The sequence below is a fragment of the Marmota monax genome, unplaced genomic scaffold (assembly GCF_021218885.2).
Source record: "Marmota monax isolate L192 unplaced genomic scaffold, Marmota_monax_Labrador192_F-V1.1 WCK01_AAM20220418_F8-fsc00076, whole genome shotgun sequence".
NCBI classification, from domain to species: Eukaryota; Metazoa; Chordata; class Mammalia; order Rodentia; family Sciuridae; genus Marmota; species Marmota monax.
In genome coordinates, this window is record NW_026692843.1 from 9,299,081 (window position 1) to 9,322,270 (window position 23,190).

The following is a 23,190-nucleotide window of genomic DNA, read 5'->3' on the forward strand; positions in this document are numbered from 1 at the left end:
TCACAGGTCATGTTTTCCAGGGGAAAGAGGCAGCAGAACAGCCAGGTTACTGTCCTCAGCATTCATGGGAGGAGGGGAGGAGCTTGTAGCAATAGGCTTAAGTCTTGGTTACTCAGAATGCAAGCAGAGAAAAGTCCTGATTTCATTTCTGCTAGAGGACTGAGGATATCTCTTTTAAGTTCTCTTTTCTTTTATTTTAAGTCATGAATTTTAATATATTAAAATTGAATTTATATAAAGAACAATAAAATATTTCAGTTCACCACCTGGTGAATGGTAAGTTTTTTTGCTTATCTTCATATAAAGCACTTTACCAAGAATTGAGCCATTATTATTTAAAACTCCACTCCTTCAGTCAGTTTCCTTATTTGAGCGGAAAATAACAAATTTCTGTAGAATTTTGGCTGCAGGACCAGTCACAGGGAAGATCTGAAATATCTCAAAGTAATTTGGCTGGAGAAAAAGGTTTTCTTGAGACTTAAAGGCATCATTCATCACATTGTGTCCGAAGGGCCTCCTCCACCAACTGCTGCCCTGCACTCTTCAGAGTAAGGCTCAGGATCTGGGCTCCCGGCAGGGGTCACTTCCAACTGGAACACAGACCAGCAGAGCATTCTGGCAGCCATTCTGCACCCTGTAGTGATGAGACTCTGAGGCCCCTGGAGAGACCATGATCCTCTCCACCCCAACCTCCAGCCTGAGCTGCTCCCTCAGGCTCTGGCAGGTGTTCATGCTGGCCCCTGAAGACACGGTGGATTTTTCAAATTGGTTAAGGTTTTGAATAGATGTTTCTCCAAAGAGGATCTTTCCCTCTCTTCTCTCTATTACTTATGCAGGGGGAAGCCTACTGTCATGTCATGGGGACACTCAGGCAGCCCTGTGGAGAGATTCATGCAAGGAGGAACCCAGGCCTTTTGCCAACAGCCATGTGAGTGCGCCATCTTGGAAGCGGATCTTCCAGTCCAGCCTTCCGATGAGACAGCTCCAGCCAGTAACCGAGCTCGCTTGAGAAGCCCTGATCCAGAGCCACCCAACCAAGCTGTTTCTGGATTCCTGACCTCCCAGACCTTCTATGACTATATGAGAATTAAATGTATCCATTCATGTGCAGTTCCTGGCATATGGTAATACATGACAGGGATGCTGATATAGTTGTGCAGGTGGTTCACTGTTCAAATGGAAGCTTGTCCAGGCTGTTAGCAGGCAATTGCTTATGTAGAGTTGGCCCTGTTTTCTAATTTGTAACAGGGCCATGGATGGGGCTTATGCTGTCAGTCTCGGGGATTCAAATATTCAGTAAATACACCTTAGCAAGGTTCTTTGGCTTTGAGCTGATATTATTGGACTTACTCTGGGTATATCACAACTACTCCCTGGTAGTTTCATGGAATTCTCCAAAATAATCTCTGTGGGATGCCTACAGGCCAAGCCCTGCTGTTATTATTCAAACAGTGTATTGTAAACCAAATAAGAAATCTTAACAATATAAAAAGTTTAAGATCATGCAGGACAATACTTGATGCTTAGTTATACCTACAGACAGAGTTCAAATATAGAAATATAGTTCAAAATATAAAAAAATGCACAGGAATGAGAAAGACCACATTCTGGATTATGGCTTAACCTGGGGTGAGGAGAGCATGGGTTTAGGAAGCAGTGTACAGAAATCTTAAGCTCTGCCCAGAATTTATTTCTTAAACTGAATAGGGTACACACCAGTGTTTATTATTTTTTAATCTTAAATATATAAAAATAATTTATTAGTAATATTATTGAATGAGACCTGTCTTTCTAAGTGGGTGATCATTTTGCATTTCTCTCCGCATTAGTCTCTGTTGAACATTGAATCACTATATTGACAGGACCCCACAGAATCAAGTAGCCATTCACTCAACCAATATTGAATGATAGAGCGTTCAAAGAATGGAGAACATCATCGGTACATTATGACACAGATGTTTGGTTATTTGACTATTTTCCCTTCTTTCTTTGAAAGTGGAGGCGCTCTGTCTGGTACCAATGAGCAGACACATGTGCCTCTTTGCAGCAGCAAGGTTTCCATCTCTGACTCGGCCATCCTCTAGGAAGAGCACAGGGGATCTTCTTGCCAGGGTTCACTGGGAGGGGGACGAATGAATTTCAGAGGCTGTGCTGAGGGGTGGGAGTTAACCGGGCGGTTTCCATGGCGCCCGGGGCATGGGGGAGGAATGCACCCCGCAAGTTCTGGCGAAACAACCCATTCTCTTTAAGTTCTTGCTTAAGGTTTCTTCCTTACTGTCCTCTTAAACAAGTCCCTTTTATCTGAAGATTATTGCTTTTATACTCAATGCATTTTCCTCTTAATGCATACTGAAAACGTTGTGAATCTGCAGGCAAGGGAAGTGAGTTGTGAATCTGCAGGAAGCAGAAGCAAGAAAACTATTTGAAAAGAAACAAGAAATGAAAACCACAGTGATCCATATGCTATGGGCATGAAGGTGCATTTAGCCAAAAATGAACCAACTTCTAAACATGAATGCTATTTTCTCCTCAGCAATCAATGGCAGCTCTTGGAACTTTGGCAAATATGGTTAGAAAAACTATTTGCCTTTGTTAAGAGCTAAAATTTGTGTTCTTTCCTTTTTCTGAGATATCTGTAATGTTTTTCTTTCTTTATTCAAAATTAATTTTCAGGAATGGGGTTAGAGCCCAGTGGTAGAGTGCTTGCTTGCCTTGCATGTGTGAGGCCTTGGGTTTGATCCTCTGCACCACACAAAAGTAAATAAAATTAATTTTAAATTTTACTATTGATACAGTAATCCATTCTTTTTATTGCAGATTATATCATCACAATATATGATATTCTGCATTTCCAAGCTTCCTCCCTAAAACATCCCCAATTATTACCATTACTATGGTGTCTTGAGTGTTTTTACCCACCTTAAAAATACTTTTACAACCGCATGGATATACATGTAGAAAATACTTTGCATTACTCCATGTTTTATCACACAGAGCAATAGTAATTCACACTTTGTTTTTCAGCAGAAGGATTTCAGAGAGAGATTCATTTTGTAAAGTAGATAAAAAAGATTTGAAAAGATAGACTTTATTCAAAGAAAGAGAGAGAAAGAATTTTTCAATATTTATTTTTTTAGTTCTCAGTGGACACAACATCTTTATTTTATTTTTATGTGGTGCTGAGGATCGAAACCAGCGCCCCGTGCATGCCAGGCGAGCGTGCTACTACTTGAGCCACATCCCCAGCCCCTTTATTCATTCTTTTTGAAGCTGTTTAGTTCCCCTCCTAAGCATCTGCTACTTGTTGTCCATTCATCCTTCCCCTATGCGCCCTAGGTCTTAGGGCTTCTTGCTGTTACAATGTAGAGCATTCTTACTTGTCATATGCTTGTGAGTCCCGTGTGCATTCCTCCAGGACAGACCTTTAGAATTTGAACTGCTAGGGCCTGGGGAAGCACGATCAAGGTGGGTTTGGCTCTATAAACTTCCCTCCCCTAGAGCCCGGCCACTCACCCCAACAGCAGTGGGCACGAGTGCTGACCCTTGGTGGAACCTTGGATTCTCCCACAGTACCTGCCTTGATGGCATGAGACCTGTGCAATTCTACTTCACGGGTGCTGGGGTAGGGGGAACCCAAGGCCTTGTGAGGTGGACTTCACTCAGTTGATTGGCTGTTCTGATTTTCCTTTTTACCTACTGAAGCTCACCCTTCTCATTTTCCATTTCTTGTTCTTTTTACTGTTGTTGTAGGAATTCTTTGTGTACCATCCTCCCAGCATAAGTCTGGATTCCTGTCCTTTGTCATGCAAGTTCAAACTTGCTGGTATGGTTATATTTAACTACCGATTCCCTTTTATGCATTTTGCTTTTGTATAAGTCTGTTTAAAAAGCTGGCCCTCCTACATGCTTAGCATGTACACATCACATGCTTTCCTAATAAGTATAATATTCCCCTCTTTAGTTTGGGTCACTAGGTCACTGGACTGTGGGTTCTGGAACAAGCACAGGCTCACCACTCAGGCAAGCCCATCTATGAAAGCATCTGTTCTTTCTCAACTATGTGAAAAGCTGGCAATCACATTGTGTACTATTGTATATGATGGCATAAAATCATAAGCTCTGCTCTTCAGTGACTTTGTAAAAGTAGCACACACCCCCAGCCTGCCTGTGAACTGAGACCCAGCTGGACTTGATGTCACCTGTCTCTTTTCCATTTCCTACAAATATCCCCTTGGTAAAAATGGAGATTCACCAAATCTCATTCTCTAATCTCACTCTTCGATAAGACAAATCAGGATTCCCTGGTGTGACAGCTGACTTTGGGGCAAGGGCAGAAAACAAACAAGGTGTCCCCAGAGCCTCAGGTGGAGCCAGAAGTCGGGAAGCACTGAAAAAAAAAAAAAAACACCCAAGAACACAAGAGTCCTACAAAGTGATGGAAGGTGTCAAGGGACACAGCAGCACCCCAAAAAAACAAATGCCTGGGGACAAAACTGGAGCAAAGGGGCAAGGTGATACAGGGTGTGGGTCAATAATATCCAGGTCAATATCCAAGAGAAGTATCAGGAGTCATAGGACATAAGCAGGAAGGTGGGGTATGTAGAGGGTCCCCTCTCTTGGAAGAAATCTGAGTAATCAGCAGACAATCCACCCTCAAGGAGTAGGCTCCATCCCAGCTCCTTGCTCCTCCATGGTGGGCCCTGCTTGGCACCTACTCCAATGTGCACAGTTCAGAAGGGAAAACTGTGAAGGAGGACCTGCAGAAGGCACTGACGGCCTTGAGATCCTGTTGCAGGCCAGATGGACCACATGGTTAAGATGTCCCATCAGTCATCAGTCAGTGGAGGTGGTAACAGAGCAGGCACATGGTCCCCACTCCCTGCTTCAGTTTCCATACACCCTATCTGGTCACACTGATAGCTGGACCTCTTCTGGTTCCTGTGGCTGCCTGATTTATAATCATTTTTGTTTTGCTCAAATAAACTCAGTTTAAGCTTGTCCGGGGGTTTTCCATTTTAATAAGAGTCACCCATGTCCTGGAGAAACCTGACTCACACTGCCTTAGCTTGGTAACAGAGGCTTACAGCAGCAGTGTAGTCAAGGTTATGGCTGACAGCCTCAAAACTAGAGCATGGGATGGGCCTCTGTAGTCTTTTCCCCCAAACACCAACAGAAATGTGGTCAAGAGAAAACCATCAGGCAAATCCCAGCCAAGGGACAGTCTACAACATGCCTGATCAGCATTCCTCAAACCATCCAGCTCATCAATTATAGCCGGCCTATAATCCCAGCTGGGGATCAGATTGGAGGATCTCAAGTTCATGGCCAGCCTCAGCAACTTGGTGAGATCCTGTCTCAAAATAAAAACCAGAAAGGGATTGGGATATAGCTTGAAACTAGAGCACCCCTGTGTTCAATCCCCAGGACCAAACCAAACAAAATAACTAACAAAACACAAAAACTGAGAAACTTCCACAGTCCCAAGGAGCATAATGGGCATGGTAGATCCTCTAGGGGGTCCTGTGACACAGAAGGACCTAAGGTAAGCAAAGACCCCTGGATTAATCAAGCACCTACCTGGATTCTAATGCTTCCACATAGGTACAGCATTGTGAAAAATGTACTCACTCGTATATGATGGGCACCTGGTGTTGGGGATATGGGAACTCTTTGTACTCTGTGCACATCCAAAATAAAATTGTCAAATAGAAAAACTTCCTTAAGAAAAACAAAAAGGTGCAGAGCTGTATCCTCATGCCATTAACAACTAAAGATCCAGACTGGAAGCTGCATGCTAGGAGCACAGCTGTTCCTGAGCACAGGCTGGCTCCCTGCAGGCCAGGGGCGAGGGCTCCCAACAGCTTGGACAAGGGGGAGACTGCTACTCCCAAGCCTGCAGCACCAGGAGGGCTTAATGAGGACAGCCAGCCAAGAAGATGCTGCTACACCAAAACGGAAGAGGACATCATCCGTGCTCACTTCCCCAAGATGAGAAACAGAAGAGTCACTCAGGAGACTGAAAGGTGCACAGCACTGTGTAGGTTATGCCATCCATCTGCATCCTGCCATCTTCCTTGCTGGACTCTTCTTATGCACTGACTGGAGAAAGATTCTTTAGCTTTAGTACCTAGAAACAGTTGGCTGCCAACTGTAAGACTCTCACCATGGTCTCAGTAATAACCCAAGAACTTCTGCTACCCTAGTCTTCTCATGTTTAAAATGAGAGTAACATCCCCAAACCCCACCAGTGTTATGAGGTCCAGAGCAAATATCTAGGCAAAATACTTGGAGTCTTTAAAAAGCATAATACAAATGGAAACTTCCATCAGCATGGCTGGTAACAATGATGACGCAGCCATGCACTCAATGTTGGATTTTCAATATCTGATACTTATCTAAGGACCAGATGAACAGCAATTGCCTTCGCCTCATTCACATTTTCCAGAACATATTCACTGAGTGTTGCTTGTTTATCAAGGGCTGTTTAAAGGGACAGATACCATGTTGCACTACAGGCTTTCCCAGTTAAGAAGAAATGTCCAGATGTTTATTTAAGGTCTCGATAGATAACAAAGCATTATAACTTCACCAAATGTGCAAGTAATTCGAGGTTTTCTGGTAGTTTCCCTGCTGCTCCTCTTGGCCCACTACAGGTACCATGCCTCAGAAGAAACAGCTTTCACCAGGGATTGCTGTGCGGCCACAGAGTGCATGGGGCCAGCCCTCTCTGATCTTGGCTCCTTTCAGTTTTCAGGTTTCTGCAAGGATGCTATTCACTTTATTCTCCTGCTGAAGTCCCATCCCTTCTCTTTGTCTCATCATAATTTAAAGTATAAATCCCCAAGGGAATGTCATTGTCACTGTAAGCAGTAGCACCCATCTCTCCCTTGATGCAAAAATAGCAATGACAACCAGAGGAAGGAGATCTCACCATGAATAAAACATTATCTGCCCAAGAGCTCCATGCCCCTCCTGGGCCATTCCCTGCAGCTCTGACAAAAGCCCCACTGTGCAGTCTCTCCCACAAGCTTGATAATGTGCTAATTTAATTTTCCACTATAGAAACCAGAAACAGCTGGATTTTTAGATTTCCATTTGTAGTAATTTCAGACCCTTCTTAGCTTGTGTTCCATTCCCATTTTTGGTCACAGAGCAGCACTCAACAGGTGCTTTTGTAGTTTAATCCAGAAATCAACAGCACTCCCTCTACACATTGATGACTTATCAAACCCTCTCTTGTGTTGTGATGGGTGTCAGCGCATCTTTCTTAATAAGCCCTGTGGCACATTGTGCAGGGTCACGACATCATGATATCTGGCAAAGACATTTCTGACAGCTCTGCTAACCAGCAATCTGCGGCTCAAATTGGAAATAAAAGCAGGTTGCTTTCTTAGAAGTGTCAACACTGCACCTAAATCTGAAGAAAATTCAAAGTGAAGTCAACAAGGTAAATTTCACTTTAAATTCAGCCTTGGGCTGCCAGCATACACACTCAGTGAAGCAGGAGCTGATGCTGTCTTTCACCAGCAACATGAGAAGCAGCCCATGTTTCCAAGTGTTACCTTGTAGGAATCATGAGTGGGGCTGTGTTCTCCACAGTGGCCATCCTCACTTGGCAAATATTTGAAAGTTCTTGGTACACAAAGACCTGCGAATTTGTGAAGAAGAGATACATTCTGTGGTTTCATACACAAAGGACTTCTCTGTGGAAACTGCCGCATTGTGTCTAGGGGTCCTTCTCGTTAGGAAAGGATCCTGCTCTAGAAGGACCCAGATCCTGATACTGAGAGGCTGCTGTTAACTTCCTCACTTGTTTTAACAAATCTTCAACTTCTGACAGGCTTGGTTTGGTGGTGCTGTGGGGACCCAGATACTCAAGACACCACCCCTTTCTTCATTGGACATAAGCACTCATCAAGGACACAACAACAACAAAAACTATCAAGACATCCAGACGCAAACTCGGGCAGAAACAGATGTAGGGGCAGTGAGGAGGCTGGGCCTTCTCCACATGGAGGTAGTGCTTGCCTGAACACTGGGGTCACAGCTCTGGGAGGAAGGAGAGCGAAGAGACATGGCCACCTGGGTAGGGCAGGAAGGGAAGACAGAAGCATTGTGGATGGGAAGGGCAATCACCCAGAGCACCCTGTGGGGGAGATGAGCATGTGCTGGGCCCCAATGGCAAGAACACCAGGGAGCAGGCCCCCATAAGGGAGAGGGAGACACTGACTGACTGGATGCACCCACCTCCAAGGAAGTGGGTTTTGACCTCCAGGAAAGAGGGAACACTGGAGGAGCTAGGCAGCAACACAGCAAGACCACAGCTGGGCTTTGGGAAGTGGCTCCTGTGATCTGCTGAATAAAAGAGGGAGCCAGCAAGCAGCCAGACGCAGAGCACAAGTCCTAAAACCTTTCAAAAAGGCCAAAAAGGAGCAAGGTGCTCAGACCATCATTCAGGGTGCAAAAACATCTGGCACTCTCAGACAGTGGGCAGCAGTACTCAAGCTAGAAAACCAGCAATGACCCCAACATTGTGTTTCAGGAACACAGCTGGGATGGGGGTGCCCTGGCTGCAACAGTCCACTCTCTCCTCTCCAAACTCAAAGAGCAGGAGCTGTAGGTCAGATGCACATCTCCCCTGCCCACTACACACTAAGGTCCAAGGGCTGAGAAGACTGACTGCTACCATTTTACTAAGAGCACTCGCTGAAGGGCCTTGCAGAGATGTCTTGTCTCCTTCACGGGCCTATCAAGAGATGTAACCAGCTTTGCCATAAAGGTGAAGAAACCCAGAACACAGAAGGTTCCTTTGGCTCCTTGCTAAATGTTTGCTAAATTACTCATCATTCCTAAGTTTCAGGATGACCATTTAAGGACACAACAACAACAACAACAAAAACTATTTTTCGCTATCAGCAGACATCATTTGCTCTTTTCATTCTGACACAAGCCACATATGACTATTTAAATTTAAATTAATTAAAAATGAATGAAATTTAAAATTCTGTTTCTCCGTAAATCAGCCACATTTACAATATCTGCAGTCACATCCCAGCTGGACAGTGCAGGTCAAGATCCCCTCCATCACTGCACAGTTCTCTGTAACCAAGCATGGGCTCCTGGGGGAAATTCACTCCTAAGATGGAAAGTCACCTCCCTAGTCAGGTGCATCCTGTCCTTGGAGAGGCTGCCACACCACCTGGCCACACCTCCAGCATTCAGCTGACTGTGTGCTGCATGGGGTGCAAGCTCATCAAGTGCTGGAATGCAGAGGAAACTCAAATAGTGTTTCTGCACAATAGGATTTTTCCATCTAAGAGAAAGAATAATGATATTAATGTAATTACACTATATTGTGTTGTAATACTCATCAGTAAGCAAGAACCAAAAAGGGCAGAGGAAGCTTCCCAAGTCAGAGAAGACTGACAGCAGTGTGGACTCGGGACCGTGCAACAGGGGCAGACTACACATCACATGTACAGCACAACACAGCAGAGAGAGGTTGCAAATTAGACACTGAGGGAAAAAGTAAACCGTGGAATAGTGTTTACAGCATGAGCCATCAAAATGTAAACACTGTGTGTTATTTGTGTGCTATTTATGGAAGCATATGTTTATTTAGAAGGCTTTGGTTTTTAAATTAAAATACACATAAAGCAAATGAGAACCCATTAGTGTGTTCATTACCACTTGGAATACTGTATTTCTCAATACAAAAGCAAGAAGTAAAGGAAAACAGAGAAATGGAGGGAAAAAGGATGAGTTTTATGGTGCAAAATGGAATGAGGCCCACTCAGGTAAAGAAGGAGGAGGTGGATCTGGAGGGTGGGAAGATCTAGCAAGAAGAAAGTGGAACTGGAGACAACATTTGCCCAACATAAAAATGGCATCAGAAAAGTTGACCCATGTCATTCACCATCAAAGACGCAAATCACCCCATGAGAGAGAACAATTCCTGCCCATTAGGACAGCTTCTATCAGAGGGCAGAGAGAAGGCAACCATGCTTCTGTAGCTGGTGGGGATCAGGGCAAATGGCATAAGAGTCTCAAAAAAATCAAACAGAACTACCAGATGACCCAGCAAGCCCCCTTCGAGGCTTGTATCCACAGAAAGGGATATCCACAACACCGCAACCCCGTCAGTGCAACAGTATTTACAGGTTCCTCGCATCTGGTCCCCTGCTCACACAGGTGTCCCCATATTCTCTGCATGTTTCCACAAGCTCCAGATGGCCCACCCTGGCCACCCAGGTGATTCATTCCATGCCTCCCCTGAGGCATGTCCTTCAGCCTTGGGGAAGGGTGGCCTTCTGGGTTTATCCACTCTTAGCTCTCCTTCTTCAGGAGCCCCATACTTGTGGGCTTCTCTCACTGGCACGGTGTTTCATCAGAGCTCAGTCAGTCTACACTCAACTCCTGTTTCACACACCTGGCTCTCCTGCCACCCTCTGCCCACCAGACTACTCTCCCCTCTTGCCTACACACACTGGACAGAAATCCCTACACCTCAAACTGCTAGGCCTCTGTGCCTGGCTCTACCCCATGGTAAAATGCATCTGTCAGTATTTTACCACAGAGAGGTCTTAGGTATGTCCTTCATGGTGAGCTCTAGAAAATATTTACCCCACCTTGCCCATAACAGTCATAACAGTCATTGTGTCACCTCCCCTCTCCCTCTCCTCCTCCTCCTCCTCCTCCTCCTCCTCCTCCTCCTCCTCCTCCTCCTCCTCTTTCTCTCTCTCTCTCTCTCACCTTGACCAAAATATCTGACACGATCCACTTAGAGGAGTAAAAGTTTATTTTGAGCTCATGGTTTCTGAGATTCTGTCCATGTTTGGCCCTTTAGCACTATGCCTTTACTCTGATTCACTGGTACTTATGCCAAGGCAGTTGTAAAATATTTGAATATCACTCCTAGGTACCATCAAAACTGTTTCTCAAATAAGAATCTTTCTCCCTCCTAAAATTTTAGACACTTTTCCCTTGAGCTATTTGACAGTGTTTTCTACCTAAAAAATACTATCAGCTGAACGGAAGATCTAGCACCATGAAATGCATCTCTTCCCTAAGGAGATTTTCACCAAATTTTGTATGTTAAAATTTAATTTAGAATTCATACACAGCCAGATTAAAGTTCTAAGCTGTGACACTAAATTTTGTTAAACTATAGAGATACAGTATTTGCTCGTGGATGGTGCAGAACTATATGATACAACATAATTAATCATTCATTTTTTTGGAACCATGTACTATTAATCTATTTACTCATCCCAACTAGGATAACAATTCAATCATAAAAGCTATACAGAGATCATTAATGAAAAAGAAAAATTTTAGTTCTATTCCTGTAAATACTCGAGTTTATTAAACTATACAACAGTGTAGCACTTAGAATGCCCCTAAAATGACCCAAAAAGATGACCATTTATCCTTCTGCTTAACTTTTAACTGTATGCATTGGTTAAAAATGGGCACTAGCCAGTCAGTAACAGCTTGTCACATAGAAAATAATTAAAATCATCATATACATTTTTGAAGGAAAATATCTGAATTTGTAGACAGAAATAAAAGTCTTAATTTTCAAAAGAAAATGATTAGCTATTTGCAAATTTACAATTCACTAAAGCCATATCACCGTGATTTCATTACCTAAAGTATGTAACAGTGCCATGAAATTTTACTTGACAAAGAACAGCTTAGAACATACCCACACAGTTAAAGTTATGACAATAAATAATGATCAATAAGATAGAGCCATGCACAAAACATTTGGTCAAAACAGGAACAGTCAGAGCTCTGAAGATGCAGGGAGACACACAGAGGTCCAAGAAAGGATGCTTCCATGAGCACAAGAGGCAGCCACACAGATCACATTACACTTGGATTTCTGTTTTCAAGTTAAAGATTTGATAGGGTGGTTAGGGAAAGCAGAAGATCAACCCCAAGGGAGTCACAAGTGAAAGCCATTGACTTATCTCTGCAAACATGATTTCCAATACCTAAAAGAGACACCATCCCATAGCATTTGAGCACATTAAAATACTCCAGTGCACTTGCCCCTTCCAACTTCTCCACCGTGTTAGCCAGCATCTCCTGCAAGGTCTGCAACAAGAGGGTCTACTCCAGCCCAAAGCTGTAGATGGACAGGTCCTGGGAGACATTCTGCAAGAAAAGGGGAGAGGTGTGAATATGTCACCAGTGTCAAGCATCCAGGCCCCATCTACCTTGGTGTCTGTCCTTCAGCTTCTTCACAGAAAGAGTGAAGGTCCTTGCTACCTCTGCACTGTCAGTTGCCCATCACCACAAGTCACTGTCATTACTTTCTCTTGTTTCATACATTATTAAACTCAAAGTAACAAGTGCTGCCATGCCTGGAGTGTGTTTCCTGACATGCACTGCATTGGAGCTTTGTCTGTAGTTCCCGTGGTTCCCTATGACAGGGACAATTACTACCACCAGAGAAAAAGAAAGCAGAGAAGTTAGGTCATTTTTCCAAAGTCACACAGACAGAAAATATTCAAGCCAGGATAGAAATTTAGACTATTTCATCACTCATGTATTGGTTTTTAACCCACTGAGCATTCAGTTAATTTAAACAATAACATTTAAGGCTGGGCAAGTGGGACGCAGTGACACCTGTGTAATGTGTCTGCGCATAGAGGGGGGCAGCAGAGAGGAGTATCCGGAGGCCACTGTGCCTGCTTCAGAGAAACAGGGAGCAGAAGGCAAGGCTGGGTGGAATCTGCATTGCCCATGGCCACCACTGTGGGGACCAAGAACAAGGAGGAGAAGCCAAGATGCAAAAGTAAATTATGACATGGATGTTACATAAATCATTTAAAGAGCTGCACACAACTATGAACATTTCTAAAGCCTTTTCTCATTGAAGTACATCAAGATGGATGAATCTGCATCCTTGGATTTTGGAGTGTCTTGGGTGCTTCTGCAAAAGTCTTGCCTTGCCAGCACAGGTTTTACAAAGCATGTTTGCTGGGATCATAAGTTCCCTCAGTTGTTCCAAGTGGAGGACTCTCGTTGTCTCCCGTGATGAGCTTCCAGGTAACCTCTGGCTGGTCAGGCTTCTGGATGGCATCAATCAGAGGCCTTAGAAACCTAGCTGGTCGGGGCAGTGGGACCAAATGAACAAATGCATTAAGGATTCAGGGCAGCACTATGGCTAATTGTAGTGCAAAAGATCTGTAGAGCTCCCAGTGTGCATGGCAGCCTTGGGTGCAAGGCTGGAGGCCCCAGTGAAGGGTATATCTGTTACCATGTCCTAGTGCATTATGAAACTATGAATAAAAGGAGCCTGGAGACTTTAAATTCAGCAAATGTGACATCATCATTTTTTGATACGTTGTTGAAAACTGGTTCCACAGGGTAAGTCAAGGGGACCATAGCTTTTTCCCAACCAACTTAGTGCAGATTATTAAAACACTGCCTCAGCCCCGACCTCAGAACAAAGCACTATATGTCTTTGAAGTGAAAGACAAAAAAGCAGCAGATAATGACTGCCTTCCATTTGTTAAGGATGATGTTCTGACTGTGATCCAAACAGTGGATGTAACCTGTGCTGAAGGAATGTTGGAAGAAAAAATAGGAATATTTCTAAATCCCTACATTGAGTTTAACTTGGCTGCTAAGCAGCTGACAGAATGGGATAAGCCTCCCATGCCAGGAGTTGATGCTGAATCAAGTACCTCAGTGGCAGCCCAGAGCAGCACTGCCCCAAAGCACTCCCGACTCCAAGAAGAACACAAAAAATCCCCACTCCTTCACTTCCCTCGCTATGGCAAACAAATCCTTTCATGCATTCCAGTACTGCCATTACGTGGAGATCAGCCCTCCTGTCCTCATCAGCCCCAGCAACCCTCAGCTGCCACAGGGTTCAAAGAACTTTCTGGCCTTTCCTTCAGTGCCCCTTCTCAGATTCATGTGAGTACTGCTGTGTTCATTGTGACCCCACACCCAAGCAGCCCAGTGTCAACTGGCCCCTTATTCACTTTCCCATTGAATATCCCTTCTCCAGGTGCCCGTGGAACTATGAATCCTCCCTTTCCAGGACTCCCTTCTCCTGGCTACCAGTGTCCTCTCACGCCCATCCTGCCAGGTGCTGTGCTGCTTCTGCTGGAATGGTATCCTGTCTCATGGCAGAATCCACTGCTCACAGGTTAGAAGATTGAATATTATGAAGATATTAGTTCTCCCCAAATTTATCTACATATTTGATGCCATCTCATTACAAATTCTCACAGTCAATTTTGTGGAAATGTGTATGTTAATTCCAAATGTATACATTAGTATATATTAATTCCAAAATTTAACCAGTATACATCATCTCAGAACCTGGGATCATAGTATGGTAAAAGTAATCAGGAAGGGATGGGTTTTGAGTATTAATTATTCCTGCTTTTCATATGATCTATTTAATTTTTAATAATGGTAGGGTTTAGCAATGATTTGCAAAATTTATAAAAAACTACTCCCATCAATAAATAAATGAGGGCTGACTTTAGCAAACCAATGATTCCAGGTATCCAGGGAAGATTAGGTATCTATGATTTTCTTACCAGCCATTCTTAAGTACTGGAAGAATATTAGCCTAATTTAAAAAAAAGAAAGGAAAAATAAAATGAAGGAAACTTCAGCCCCTTCCCCAGAATATATATTTTGATTTTAAAGAGGAAGCAGGTTTTTGAAGTTATAAATAGGTCAAAATTTTTTACTACAAGGCTGGCTCTCCTTACATATTATAGGTAAAGTCTATGGATTTAGATCTGGAGAAAACTTCATAAAATGTTCTGCAAGCCATTTAAGAAAAGGAGGGTCATGAAATGTTCATGGTTCCTTTAAAACAATATACATTTTGCCCAAGACCACTCCTCTGGCCCCAAATTGTAAGTCAACAATTGAAGTTGCAAATTGCAGACAAAGATGATTTATAATTAAGGTAATCTCAAAAGACTAGAAATTTTACACATTACATCATAACAACTCCAGAACCCTTTTACCATCAGATAAATGTTGGTTGATGAATGAAAACTAATAAGCCATTAGTTTTCAATATGCCTTCAGGAGAGCCCTAGAAATGCGACTATGCTGCAGTCTTGCAGGAGGTTTCCTTCTACCTATTATTCTCTAAAGATGACACTAGCACAAATTCCTTAAATTTTAATTGATGGACAGCAGCCTGTGTCTTGTGCATTGCGAAGGTGCCAGTTTCTGAGGTGTCAGATTGTATATATGGAAAGAAAATCCTCCTGGCTAACACAGGAGCCAAAACAAAGGGCAATAAAATCTATTTTGTTGCGTAAATATTTTTGGACATGGAATATAATGAAGAATGATGATTTGACTGAAGATGGATTTAGAAGAAGCAGTATATAAATAAGAAAAAGTCTAATAAAAGTAATGAATATATCACTGCTCTGAATGATTGGAGAAATGAATCCTATTTTAAACCAAAGATAATACTCTGAACAGGGCAGATTTTAGGCTAATATGAATCTATAGTTTGCTTCTTGCATGCACTTGTCTTCAACACATTTACAGAACACATCTGCTTTGTTGTGTGACCTTCTGGCTGAGTCCTGATTCCTCAAGTTTCCAGATCTGATATACCTATAACACCTCGAGTTAATGAGGTCAACATGAGGATCCTAAGTCCATGAAAATAAGTCTCTTGTTCACATTCTGCAATTAAACACAGGTTAAAAGAAAGGGATTCATAACATAGGGTAACTCCTTTTTGAAAAGTCAAGAGGCTGTGCTATATGATTTCAATTTTAAACTATCATCTTGATATGTTTAGGGCTGTAATTTATGGAACAATCAGGCAATCTTTATATTTAACTTTAAATACCTGAATATTATAAATCACCTTAGATGAACATTTAAGGGGGAGGTTCAGTGAAACTTCTGAACAACTTGTCAGTTTTATTGTACAGCAATGATTTGTAACAAATTGTATGATGTAATCCTAGAGTATAATTTAGGGACACAAAAACAACTGTGAAGAATTAGGCAGAGATTACGTTTAAACAATCTTTGCAGGCTAAAAGTAATAACTATTAAATTAGTCAACAAAGCTTAATTGAAGCTCTATGTGTAACATTTTTTATTAGATTTGTTGTTAATGGACCTTTAAATGCTACCACAACTTGAACTCTGGGTTAAATCTAGATAATAAACCACTGTTGCCACAAAAAAAGAACAAACACTACTTTAATAGCCCTTTGTTTCCATGGGCCTCTTCCTGTTGTACAGAGTAAAGATACAGAGGACTCCCTCCTTCCTCCCCAGGATTATCTACATGGTTGGCAAGATATCACGTTGAAGGCTGCTGAAATAATTAAAGCAAAATCCTGAAAAAACTAAAAGTGCAGAAGCTAAGGTTGGAAATGATAAAAGAATTTTTGTTGTCTTCAAAGATACTTTTTTCAAATTTGTGCTTCTTGTGTTTTTTTATTTAAATGTCACCATAATATACAGTCATATGCCACCTAACATTTTGGTAAACCAAATACCACATATATAATAGCATGTACCACATAGCCGAGCATGCAATAGGCTATACCATGTAAGATCCAAGATGTATGCACAATGATGAAACCACCTAAGATGCTTTTCTCAGAGGTATCCCTGTGTTAAGTGCATAACTGTATATTTAAGGGTGCTCTAGTTTATGGTGGTAAAGACTTACCTGAACATGTCTCCCAATCCCTTCAACATTCCCTTCTTGGCTTTCTTTTTATCTTTTCCCTTCTCTTTTCCAGTTTTATTCTTTTTCTTATCAGTATGGTCCCCTTTCTCTTGGTTAACATTAATTTGTCTCTCTAGAGAGTGCAAAGGCTGATCACTGGCTGTGGATATAGATTCTCTTCCTGATTATAAACTTTATTCTGTGTCTTCTTTCACTGGATAATATAATAAAATAAAGACAAGAAATATGGTGAATCACAGCCACAAAAATAAGTAAGCAAAAATGTTCGAGAACTTTACTTTTCCACTTGGATGGCAACACTCTTTAATGTTGACTGAAATTAGAAAAAAATATGTGATGTGGATGAGTCCCATACACACATGTCTGTTAAGTGAAGAGGATACACCAATAGCAAGACAGAAGTAGCTTCCTGGATAGATAGCTAGATGCTTCTGTATGCACAATAACATTCTGGTTGCAACACAACATGTATGAGTGGAGGACTTTAAATCTCCTTACACAGCACAGACCTCTCAGGGACTTTGTAGTATAATGGCAAGATGAAAAGAAAGAAAACAAGCAAGTTTCCTTCACCAAGTGCTTCCTTTCTTTTAGTTAAGGAAGTTTAGACACATCCTGCTCCCTCATTAATTTAATAAACTGTACCACTCACTATAATCACACCACTGTTAGCACAGGACTTCTTTCCTAAGGGTCCAAGAAGGTCCATTTATGATTTTTGGACACCAAAGAGTTGACTTTTTGGTTTATAACAACAACAGACTCTCAAGGGTTCTGTAATGTTTCTTTTATTGTTAATGCCAACATCATTAGTGAATGCTAACCTAACATTTCCTTTTACCACTACTCAACAGGGACTCTCCTCTGAGGGCAAGGCCTAAGGAAGCATCAGTAAACATTTGTTGAAACGATGACTATATAAACAAAGAGCTGAAAATATGAAAAGTTCTCTCTTTTTTTTTTTGGCTCTCTATTTATAAACAATTACCTTACAAATTTTAAAACCATAATGGTAGAAACAGATTCTTTAGTAATTTAGAATTTTTATTGGAAAAGCAAAAACCAAATGTGAAAACTCTACACAGGATGACTCACTGTCTTCACAAGGTATCATTTTAAAATGACACTTAAAGTGACTTAAATAAATAAGAAATTAACACTGGAAGATTTCACTAAACTCAACAAATCTCCTGACCACCACCAATTTCAATCAATTAATGATAGGTAAAAAACAATGTAACAAAAATTGATGAGAGTGGCCTCCTGGATATACAAAGTTCTACATAGGAACTGAGCATGTTGGGAACATAAATATTGTGGATTTTTGTTTCTTATTTTAGTTAATTATTTTGACTTTGGAAAAGGGGAAATATGATGTAAGAAATGAACAGCCAGCGATACAGACGGTGTCAAATAAGAGGATCTGCTGTTCTTACCTCTGACATTTAGCATAGAATGTTGAACTCTTGGCAAAGGAAACAGATTTTTCTGAACAACAAATGTAATAATAATAAGAAGAAGATTATGAAGACAAAGACAGGAAGCAAATATAATGATACTTGAGGAAAAGTCAATTGATGTTTAGTAGGGTACTACAGAATGGGTTTCAAAATAGGAGAAAAGTTCAAATTCATGACTCCTAAGACACTCTACTCTAAAACAGACTTATTTAATTTTAAAATCATCTCTCAGTACATATGAGCAGAGAGACAAAAATACTAGGATTATTCTTCCATTGTTCACTTTCACTCTGCATTCTAAACTTTCTCTCTAATCCAGGCTCTCATATGAATTGGGTAAAATCTCCCAGTGATAATGGTAGTATCTCACTTGTATTCTTCTCCTATTCCAACAAAATGCTGCAGAACAGGAACAAGGAGGCCACACACTCAGTTTTATGAACCCTCGCATATTTGCTTTTGGTTCCCAAATGATTTTCACATTTAATTGATGGTATACCATGGAGGTTTTCTGCCCAGTGTGAATAATGGCATTGAAGGCTTTCCTTTCAACAGTCAAAAACCAAATGTAATGTTCATAATAATCAAAAGTGTAGTACCCATAACTCTACTGATGGTGTAAAAAGTGTAAAATTCAGGGCTGGGGTTGTGGTTCAGCAGTAGGGTGCTTGCCTAGCATGTCAGCACCACATAAAAAAATAAATAAATGAAATAAAGATATTAAAAATATTTTTAAAGTGTAAAATGCACAGAGATGTTCTGAGACCATGTATATGGGGCTGTGAAAAGGTACACTCATGGAGTGTGTGTGGTGTAAGCAAGAAGGAGCACCCTAGGACTGGGATTGTGGCTCAGTGGTAGAATGCTCACATAGCACATACGAGGCCCTGGGTTCAATCCTCAGCACCACATAAAAATAAATAAAGGCATTTTGTCCAACTACAACTAACAAAAAAGATATTAAAAACAAAAGAAGGAGCATCCCTGCTGGAGGGATGGTGAGAATGAGTGTGCAGTTTCAGAGCTTCCTGAGCAAACCCAGAGGCAAGAGGACCAGTCAGGAAATCCTAACAGTAACTTCAGATATTACATATTGAGAGCTCAGGCTGAATTGGAAAGAAGGAGTAAAATTAGATTTCTTGAGAGTACATTAAGAATGCTTGCTAATGGAGAGGGTATACAATGAGATGATAATTCCAACTTTCTGAGCCTGGAAGAGCTAATGAGATAAATCATAATCATTCCTCTTTATGTGTGCAACACTAAGTATGTAAACAAAGTTTCTTCTTTTTCTCTTGCCCTGTCAAGTGTCATTACTCACCTGGATTATTCCATGAATATTATATACGGATGGATCTAGGGTTGTGGCTCAGTGGTAGAGCACTCACCTATCACATTCAGGGTGCTGGGTTCAATCCTTAGCACGACATAAAAATAAAATAAATGTATTCGGTCCAACTACAACTAAAACAAAACAAAACAACAGTATGTGTGTGTGTGTGTGTATATATATATATATATATATCCTTCTTGCCTCCAGCATTGCTACTTGCCTTCCCTTCCCCCAATGACCCACCTCAAATCCATGGTCACAAAAAGCATAATATTTTACTTGAAATTCTTCAAAAACTTGTAAAGTTCCTTAGAATAAAATGTAAACAATTCAACAATTCACCCTAGACTATGATCCTCTCTCTACATACATCCAAAACTCATTCCTCACTATGATCTTACAGATACTGTATACAACATCCTAACAGAGCTCTGAACTACAGAAATATAGAGATGGGCCCCATCCACATGCTATATATAGCCCCTCTTCACCCAGTTGAAGACTCTCAAACAGGAGTGCTGGACTGAAGCAATATCTCTCTGGAAAACCTTTTCCACTTCTACATCTACTTTCTTCTCCACCTGAAATCCACAAAAGCTGGGTGGGTGGCCCACACTTTGATGCCATAACAACCTGTACACTACCATTCCACTCAACCACACAGCTTATCACGAAGTGGTTACATCTGGGTTGATTGCTCCTAGACCCTCAGGAACTTACAGCCAATATATCAGACTATAGGTGCCCTGTCTCATTAATACATGCTTAAATACTTAAGTAGTATTTGTATAATGTGATATCCCATTTGGAAGATTGTTCAGACATTCCAGAAAATCACAGGATTGCAAGTCAAAAAAAGATGTATTCTAAGTGTGATTTTGGTCAAATATTTAAATACTTTACTCTTAAAAAAGATTATAAATAAGAATTTTATAATTTACACAATTTAGATGATTTTCATGCACTTTTACTGAAGTTACTTTTAATCTGGAAAAAAATTTAAGAAACAGTTTTGGCTATCTCACATGCACACACCCATGCTAAATTTACAAACTTCCTAAAAACCAATCAAAGCTCCTTTTCTTAAATTGAAGTCTTAATTCTTAAAAATACAAGTTAGCAAAAGATGATTTATTTTTTTGTACTGGGGATTTAACTCAGGGGTACTCAACTGCTGAGCCACATCCCAGCGCTATTTTGTATTTTATTCAGAGACAAGGTCTCACTGAGTTGCTTAGTGCCTCACTGCTGCTAAGGCTTGATTTGAGCTCAGGATCCTCCTATCTCAACCTCCCTAGCTACTGGGATTACAGGCATGGGCCACCTTCCTGATATTGTACAATATTTTATTTTTTATTTTATTTTTTTAGCATTTCAGAACATTCAACTAACTGTTAAAAGGATCATTTAAAGGGAACAATTCATAAGGTACTTTGACTTTGGAATGTATATCTTGAATTTTTTCATAGTAGTTTTATTTTAATACAAATGGATCCTGGTGTTGATAAAATTAAACTTAGTATGTATTGTTTTTCCTCAACTGTGTAATGACAAAATGGGTCAGCATACTCAAAAGTTAAAAAAAAAATCTTAATTTATCAAATACAATGTGCTATTATTTAGCTAATGAAACAACAAAATTCCCCCAGAAGTTCTCATATTACCAATGGAAAATTTGTTTCTTCTAATCTCATATTGCAAAGATCAATTATGTGTGTTTTAGAGAGCTTTTTTACCTCCTAAGAGAACTATATGAAAAAAGGCAAGCTACTCAAAAGAAATATGCCCATCTTTAGACAAAGTTTTTCACAGTTAAAGAACCAAATATGACATATCTTAAAATCAACAGTTACAATTAATAGGAGATGTTTGGTTATGTTATGTTTCATCAAAGCAAATCCAAAAAAAATTACTAATTTAATAATAGGGTATATAGTTTCTGGCAATTTTTAATTATGAAAAAAAGATGTGTATATAAAAGGAAACAAAGCAACATTACTCCATGCATTTCTTGGTTGCAACAGTACTGATTTATTGTGTGGGATACAGAAGCTGCTTGCTGAGAGTCAGGCTGGGTATATAATTTGCATAGAAAATGGAGCAGATTATACATGCCCTGACCTGTGAAACACAGGTAAGGGCCTCAGAGATAAGGGGTCCTCTAATACAAAGTTCCATTTCAATCCAGACAGACACTCACAACATGGAGAGGCCAGATAGATTAAATGACACACAAATGCTGGCTATTGCCATCTCTGCAGGAACAACATAAGTGCTACAAAGGAAGACAGATACCAGATACCACATGGATCCCACCCCAGTCTCTTGGCCCCCAGTGGTGCCTCTGCCATGATTTCAACACTGTGGAGAAAAGGCAAGCCTGTTCAGTGCCATGAAATGTCGTCATTGGGAACGTGCTCAACCCAGTTGATGAGAACAATCAACAAGCAACCATGCCTCTGTGTGCATCTCTCTAGAAAAGAGAAAACATACCAGTAGAAAACAAGAGAATGAATCAGTATGGAACTTTCTGCTCCTCACCAACTGTCCTCCACTACCTGTTAGTAGCTTTTCATCAACAGACCACTGTCCACAACACCATTTGCAGGATATGCTGCATCATTAAAGATGTCTGTCTAACCAAAAGGCTCCTAAGACAATGGTCCTCTTCTCAGAGCAGTGGTAATATGGCATTTTAACTTCAACATGTGACCAGAACTGAGTCACAGCACAGAACAAGAACCTTCTGGCACAGTATCTCACAGAGTGCCAACAGTGGAGGGTGAGTTGCTGAGGCAAAGGCCTGAAAAAGTGAGATTGCAAGAGCAGGGTCCACTGATGGAAAGGGTGCAGAGCAGGTGGCAAAAGCCTGAACAGACTTGAAAAGGATGGCATTGGGAAATCAGAGGAGCAGCTAATGGAGCCAGCTGGCCATGCTCACAACCCTGAGGGATAAAATGCATTTTTGTCTCTTGTTGTCATGAGCACCAGCACTGAGGACACCCTTGATTATTTGTTTGCTTGTTTGTTTTTAAGAAAAAGAAACTTTGCTAAGATGCAAGGCTCAGTGTAGGACACAACATGGTTAGTGAGAGCACTGAGGCAAAGAAATTCTTCACCTGAGTAGAGCAGAACAGTAGCAAATAACAAAAGCTCTGAAAGAGTATTTTTTGTTGTTGTTGTTGTTTGTTTGTTTGTTTGTTTTTGTAGGTCCAAAGCTAGGGCAATGAATTTCTTGCATTGCTTGTGCTGCTTGTATATCTATGTATCCAGGCAGGATTCTCCTCTGAAAACCTTAACTTCCACAGTGATTTCTGAGTTTCACAGTGATGCTCATGAGTCTCTTCCTGAAGTCCATAGATGGCCATTTCAGAAGTATTGAAGCCAGTAAACAGCTTTTATAGGAATCCACCAGTACCTTCACTGTAGTGGTCAAATATCAGGAGGAATACATGAACAAATAAACGTAATAGGTCTTCCCCGTCCACAAGTCAAGCAGCTGTCCATTCATTAATTTTACAGCATAATTGCTGGAAATGTTTTTCTTAGACAGGGCACCTCCACTGTTGTATTCTTTTGTATTTAGGATGACACATGAAAAGGAATATATCAACACAGAAAGAGTAGCCTTCAGCAAAAGGACTCATTACAATACAGGCAAATAACAATGGAAC

The 23,190-nt window shown here is 41.0% G+C and overlaps 1 protein-coding gene and 1 pseudogene across 1 annotated transcript; one reads left to right on the plus strand and one right to left on the minus strand.

Moving 5' to 3' along the window:
- Positions 1-555: 555 nt before the first annotated feature.
- LOC124095543 (guanine nucleotide-binding protein G(I)/G(S)/G(O) subunit gamma-10-like) lies at positions 556-969 on the minus strand. The gene has a single exon (XM_046448719.2). The coding sequence runs from the start codon at positions 730-732 to the stop codon at positions 556-558; it is 177 nt and encodes a 58-aa protein (XP_046304675.1). The 5' UTR covers positions 733-969.
- A 4,523-nt stretch (positions 970-5,492) lies between these two features.
- LOC124095581 (E3 ubiquitin-protein ligase SH3RF1-like) overlaps positions 5,493-23,190 on the plus strand; it is a 40,280-nt pseudogene continuing 22,582 nt past the window's right edge.